A 7,252-nucleotide genomic window follows, 5' to 3' on the forward strand; every position below is an offset into this window, starting at 1 on the left:
GCCATGCAGACACCCAATGTGGCTGTCACTCTGACACCCAATGGGACTGCCATGCAGACATCCAATGTGACTGTCACTCTGACACCCAATGTGGCTGTCACCCTGACACCCAATGTGACTGCCATGCAGACACCCAATGTAGCTGTCACAGTGTACATCATAACTATCTTATCACTGTCTCCAGAACAGATATCATATAAGCATGGAGGTTTCACTAAAGGACTTTTTATATTGCCAAGTTGGTCCTAAATGAAAATGGTCATCCAGTATGGCCACCAAAGCAGCTATCTTGAAAATCTTATTACAGCTGTTCCTCAATGAAAATTCATATTGACTTGAAGTTTTCACCAGAAGACTTCTTATGGTGTTGAGTTAAAAAAACCTGATAGTGATCTGGCATCAATATGAGCAACTGAAGTGCCATGGCTCCCTGGCATGGATAAGCAACTTGATTCTAATCATTTACAGCTAGATATTCATCATCAGGTGAATTAAATTGTCTCATGAAATTCGCGTCCTTTCTAATGCAGCGAGCGCAACTTTATCATTATACATGGTAAATATACTTACTGTTATTACTGAGAAAAAATGGCTTAAATTGATTTGATTTTGTCACTGAATTTATGAAAATGGCTCAGTTATTAAACTGTTTGCTTTTTACTACAAATAACAGTTTTAATGAACTTTCAGGTTCAGTTTTAGTCACTGATGATCTGGTTGAAAAAGCAGATCAGAGAGGTGAGCAAACAAAAGAGGAGGAAGAAAAGAAGGAAGAAGAAAAGAAGGAAGAAGAAAGGAAGAAAGAAGAAGAAGTAAAGAATGAAGAAGATGAAAAAAAAGATGAAAAAGACAAGCAAGACGAAGTTCTGGAATCCACACTTCAGAATCAAACAGCAGAGAAAGAGGCTTTTGATAAACTTTTGGATGAGAATGTTAAGTTGAAGACGGAAAATGAGAGGTTAAAATCTGAGCATGCTGATATAAGTCATAAATATACCACCTTTAGTCAAGAAAAGGAGCAGATGATGAAAACACAAGCTGAGCAAGAAAAAGAAATTAAAGGGCTACATCAGGAAGTTGACGATTTAAGAAAAGGTTTGGGTGATGATTTGAAAGTCCAGGAGCTGCAAAAAAAATTACTGCAACTAACCAAAGAACATGAAGACAAGGACAAAAGAATCCACTCTCTTCTGTCTGAGCTTGATTCAACAAAAGGAAAGTTACGAGAAGCCGAGAGCAAGTTGGAAAGAAATGGTACAGCAAAACAGGAAGTACCCACATCAAAACTTTGTGCTATCATGTGACCTGGACTGTTTATTTTAACCAGTTGTAGAATATTCACAAATACAAAATTAAGTTACAACAGTATTTTCACATATCATAAATTTTACTTCAGACTCTGAGTATAATTTCAATTTGAAATCAGACTTTGAGTATAATTTTAATCTGAAATCACTTATTTTAGTTAAATGTTAATTAATGCATGTCTCAAACATTTTATATCCTTTGTGCTGAAAGTGAATAAAGAATAAAAAAAATTTACATTAACTTTTTGATATCTGATAATTGGATTACTGAAAAGCATTCTGTACCTCGGTGAAGTTTCATTTTTAATAAAGCCAAATTTAAATGTTATTTTATTCTCAAAGGCTGTGATTTATTGTTGTTTATAAACCTTTGCTGTATGTTTCAAGTTTTCATAAAGAAATGTTTACAATTATGACCATCCATTTAAATTTAAGACAGAAGATACTGCATTCTATTTGTGTATTACAATTATGACCATCCATTTAAATTTTATACAGAAGATACTGTGTTCTATTTGTGTATTACAATTATGACCATCCATTTAAATTTTAGACAGAAGATACTGTGTTCTATTTGTATATTACAATTATGACCGTCCATTTAAATTTTATACAGACTGTGTTCTATTTGTGTATTACAATTATGACCATCCATTTAAATTTTAGACAGAAGATAAAGTGTTCTATTTGTATATTAGCATTTGCATGTGTATCACACAAATTAAATCTGTATGGGAAAGACCGATCTGTTACATAGTTACTTCAACTTACTCGAGAGAGAGACATTACGTCTGTAGTTATTTAAAGATTTGTTGTTAATGAAGTTCTAATATACAGTATGTAGCAGTCACCCCATATTATCACAATTTCAAATTGCAGATTCATATTATCATAATTTCATACCACAAAGTCATATCATCATAATTTCATACCACAAATTCATATCATCATAATTTCATACCACAAATTCATATAATCGTAATTTCATAGCACAAATTCATATCATCATAATTTCATATTATCAAAGTGGTTTGTATCAAAGTGAAGCCTATGCTCAGAGCTTTCTCTCATCCAAAATTCACATTGAAAAAACAACATCAGACCTGAATAAATTATACAATGCTAATATCACATAACAAAATTTGAAGGATGCCAAGATTCTCAAGCAATTTTTAGCTTTAAATTTCATTCCTAATACACTTTTAAAAAATAACAAAGTTTTTCCTTTTGCTTTTTGATTAGATGAATGTAGACTTCGATTCAGGAACTATAATATTTTTTGTTACTTTATTTGCATGTGTTGAAACAATGTTGACTTTTGCTATTAGAGTTGACTAATTCAACTGGTTGTTTATTTGTTGACTTTTACTGTCAGAACTAAGAAGAATAAAAGACTGAAACCAGTCAGCAAATGGAATGAAATTTGGGGTTGAAAGACTGAGAAGTACATATAATAGTCTTTTTATTTCTCCAAGTACATGCTAAGAAGTCTTTTAACTTTTCTGCAAAATATTTGATCTTTTACTGTAGAATGATGCCAATGACACTTGGGTTAGCTACATATTAATTTCATTGGTGTGTTCATATCTACAGATTTTTTTCTATAAGTGTTCAACCTTTATAAATGAATAAGAAAAATAACTTTTTATACAGATTTTATGCTCCTTTGAAAATTGTCAAAATAAAGTATGGTTTGCATGTAAAAATGGTAATTACATTTCCATGGTTTTCACTAAACATCAGTTAAACCACCACTTGGTAACAGATCAGTCTTTCCAAATAAATACACCAAAACTGCATGGGGGGCTCCGAGTGGCTGAGTGGTCTAAAGCGCTCTCCGTTATGGATCACTGCCATCTCACCTATGTCTGCGTGGGTTCGAGTCTAGGATTTGGCTAACGTGGATATGTGAGAAAGCTCGCCAGTAGCTTCTCGTGGGTCAGTGGTTCTTCCCGGGTTCTTCCTCCACTATTAATACTGGCCGCCATGTACAGCCTATCATGTGCTGAAATCTGGCGTTAAACACCACAACAACAACAACAACAACCAAAACTGCATGTGTGTTTTGTTCTGAGTGAGTTTGCTACAGCATAAGGATGCATGTCAGATTAATGGACTCAACATATTCATAAGCTATATCAAACAAATTATTTCCCCTGATTCAGAACCAAACATGAACGTGGTTTTCTATTTATTACATAGGCCTTCTTGTACACTTTTGAAATATATTAGCTTTACAAATAAAAATTTATTAAAGATTCATTCACGGTGTCTAACAATATCTACATGTGGACATCAAAGAAGACACCTAAGCAGTTCTAGTCTGGGTACATGATACAGAAATACGGATTGAACAGCTGGATCAAGTGCTGGAATCAAGTGTATATGATTAAATGTGTTTGTAATAAAAAAATAATTCCAGTTTTGAAAGACTGCAGTATCTGTAGAAATTTGTTTTATTGTGTTTCTGTGTATTTATTTCTTGATTGTACTGCTTCATACTTTTTGTTTCATTGTGTTTCTGTGTATTTATTTCTTGATTGTACTGCTTCATACTTTTTGTTTTGTATAGCTTTATTATATTGACAGTCAATATATTGTACAAATTCCATTACTCTACGTGGGCATGGTCTGTATTGGATACACGCTAGGATCTGCTTGTATCTCTATCCTGTAGGATCTACTTGTGTCTATAAACTGTAGGATCAACTTGTATCTATCTATACACTGTAGGATCTACTTGTATCTATACACTGTAGGATCTGCTTGTATCTATACACTGTAGGATCTACTTGTATCTATACACTGTAGGATCTGCTTGTATCTATATACTGTAGGATCTACTTGTATCTATACACTATAGGATCTGCTTGTATCTATACACTGTAGGATCTGCTTGTATCTATACACTGTAGGATCTACTAGTATCTATACACTGTAGGTTCTACTTGTATCTATACACTGTAGGATCTGCTTGTATCTATACAATGTATGATCTACTTGTATCTATACACTGTAGGATCTGCTTGTAAATATACACTGTAGGATCTACTTGTATCTACACACTGTAGGATCTGCTTGTATCTATGCACTGTATGATCTGCTTGTGTTGATACATTTTAGGATCTACTTGTATCGATACACTGTAGGATCTACTTGTATCTATACACTAGGATCTGCTTGTATCTATACACTGTATGATCTGCTTGTATCTATACGCTGTAGGATCTGCTTATATCTATACACTGTAGGATCTGCTTGTATCTATACACAGTAGGATCTACTTGTATCTGTACACTGTATGATCTGCTTGTATCTATACACTGTAGGATCTAATTGTATCTATACACAGTAGGATCTACTTGTATCTATTGTATCTATTCACTGTAGGATCTACTTGTATATATTGTATCTATTCACTGTAGGATCTACTTGTATATATAGTATTAAACATGATTAACTGTAACTGGAATGTTGTAATGACCAAAGATGTGAAACTGAATTTACAGCCATTTTTGTCACTTGATTCAAAAGGTGTGCATAATAATTGTAAGAAAATATAGAAGCAAGTACAAGCTGTTTAAAAGCTGATGGAAGACATTGGAAGGCAACTTGTCCTCTGGCAGCTTTGTTGTCAACTGTCATCTTTTTATCTAAAGTCAACTAGCCTACAAGTTGTTTAAGTACTAAAGTCAACTAGCCTACAAGTTGTTTCAGTACTAAAGTCAACTAGCCTACAAGTTGTTTCAGTACTAAAGTCAACTAGCCTACAAGTTGTTTCAGTACTAAAGTCAACTAGCCTACAAGCTGTTTCAGTACTAAAGTTGCAAATGCTTTGTACGTAGAATAATCCAAAACAGAAAGTAGTAAATCAAAAGTTTAAGAAAAATTACAGACAATATGGTTACTTTTATATATTTGGTCAAAATGAATTTTTTATGTTTAGATGAAATGGTTTTCTATCATACACTTTTAGGACTCTTAAACATGCACACACATATTTGTTTGAGCCAGAGTTACATTTATGTCTTCCACTGCAGGTTATGAGGTAGTTATTTTATAGCAAAATAGGTCATACTAACCTAAAAACCATGATCATAAAATATTATTCTAAGCATTATTTATAGTTTGTTAAACCTTACGTTAGCAGTTACAATCTGTTTTCACTAGTACAAATATATGAAACAATGACCTTCAACCAAATATAGTGTACCATATTTTCTATATACCTTTGGACCCTATTTATTTTCATTAGTACAAATATATAAAACAATGACGTACCATATTTTCTATATACCTTTGGACCCTAGTTGTTTTCATACACAAAAGTTATTTGTCAGTAGAATTTTTAATGCCTTGTAATTTTGGATAATTGTTTACAAAAATTTATTTTTCTCTGAACTCAGACATAAGGAGACCTTGCCTCAATTTCATCAACAGAACTTAAATCTAGACTTAAATTTAAGTTTGGCCTTACCTTTAAACTTTGCAGATGGGTAGCTTAGTTGGTAACATCCTATTCAAAGTCAGTGAGTCCTGAGTTTGAACCGCAGTCCCAACAGACTGTATCAAGTGACTCTGAACAATGCAATTTGCCTCAGATCAGAGTGTTTGAACTTTATTTTGTGGAAAAATTAGCTGATAGCAGCTATTGTTACTTGTAGAATATGAAAGCCACATTAAATTAAGATTATTATTATTATTATTGTAAAGTCACTCTAGCATGAGGTTTCCTAATGTGAAACAATGCACATCATAAATTCCGTCCACAGGCATTTTTACTTTTTTGCGATTTTTGTTAATTCTTACCTTTTTGCATGATGCAATTAGTTCTTTGAAAGAATTTTTAATGGCTATTGATAAAAATTTCTTAGACTTGTGATAACATCATGTATAACTGTTTGCAAAGTGTAAATATTGTATTATTTAGGGTGCAAAGTGTACACAATGCATTATTTACTTGCGATGTTTACTTAATGCATTTTTACTGTGCAAAGTGTACTTAATACACTTTTACAGTGCAAAGTGTACTAATGCATTATTTACTGTGCAAAGTGTACTGATAGCATTATTTACTGTACAAAGCATTCGTATAGTATTATTTGCTGGGCAAAATGTCCATAATGCATTATTTACTGTGTAAAATGTACTTTTAGTATTTTTACTGTATAGCTATTTTCCCCACATACACAAGATTTTACATTAAATGTCATTTTAAAACAAGTTCAGCTGTGATTTATTTTGTTTCAATAGCAGTTATACAGTGTATGTACACCAGATCACCTCAATGTGTTGTTTGCAGAGAAAAAGAGTTTGCTTTGTTTAATATCATTATGCATGCAGTTTGTTTACAAAAATCAAATCAATATTAATACTTTATGAACTCTATATCAAGTGTGAATGACTTGCTTTTTTATTTATTTATTTCATTGTTTATTTTTTTGTTTAATTCATCTGCTCTGTTTGTAAAATGTACAACTTGGATCCTGTGGAAATGATGAAGCCAAATAAAGTTATAAGCTGATTCATCAGTACTTTATTCATTGAGTCTCATTTATCAAGTTTGGCCTCCTTTTGCTCATTTTGATTTCATTGTATGCAAGAGTTCTAGGTTAACATTTTCCAAGGAAAATAAATGTAGAAGCTACTTTATAAATGAACACACTCACACGCTCACGCATGCATACATCACACACACACACACATGCACACACAACTTCACTAGTCATGTAGACCATTAACTTGATTTTGGACTAAGATCAATTACAAAGTATAGATACACATAACATAATCATAGAGAAAATCCAACAAACAATAGAAATTAAATATACATAATGCTACTGAGATACCACACTATAGAAACTACCAGTTACATTCTTTTACGAATAATGAAGTACATGTACACAGAAATTAATAACCTAGGTGTTAACTTATTTTACAAAAAC

General features: G+C 32.4%; 1 protein-coding gene across 1 annotated transcript in view; it reads left to right on the plus strand.

Moving 5' to 3' along the window:
* The window catches only part of LOC149788541 (uncharacterized), a 45,394-nt gene extending 38,559 nt beyond the window's left edge, over window positions 1–6,835 (plus strand). The window contains exon 3 of the mRNA XM_089973526.1: window positions 691–6,835. Coding sequence (XP_089829652.1) covers window positions 691–1,304 — 614 coding nt within the window. The 3' untranslated portion in view covers window positions 1,305–6,835. The remainder of the gene's footprint in view (window positions 1–690) is intronic.
* Window positions 6,836–7,252: the final 417 nt, after the last annotated feature.

Source organism: Sinohyriopsis cumingii, chromosome 11, assembly GCF_028554795.1.
Source record: "Sinohyriopsis cumingii isolate HCF-2022 chromosome 11, ASM2855479v2, whole genome shotgun sequence".
Classification (NCBI taxonomy): Eukaryota; Metazoa; Mollusca; class Bivalvia; order Unionida; family Unionidae; genus Sinohyriopsis; species Sinohyriopsis cumingii.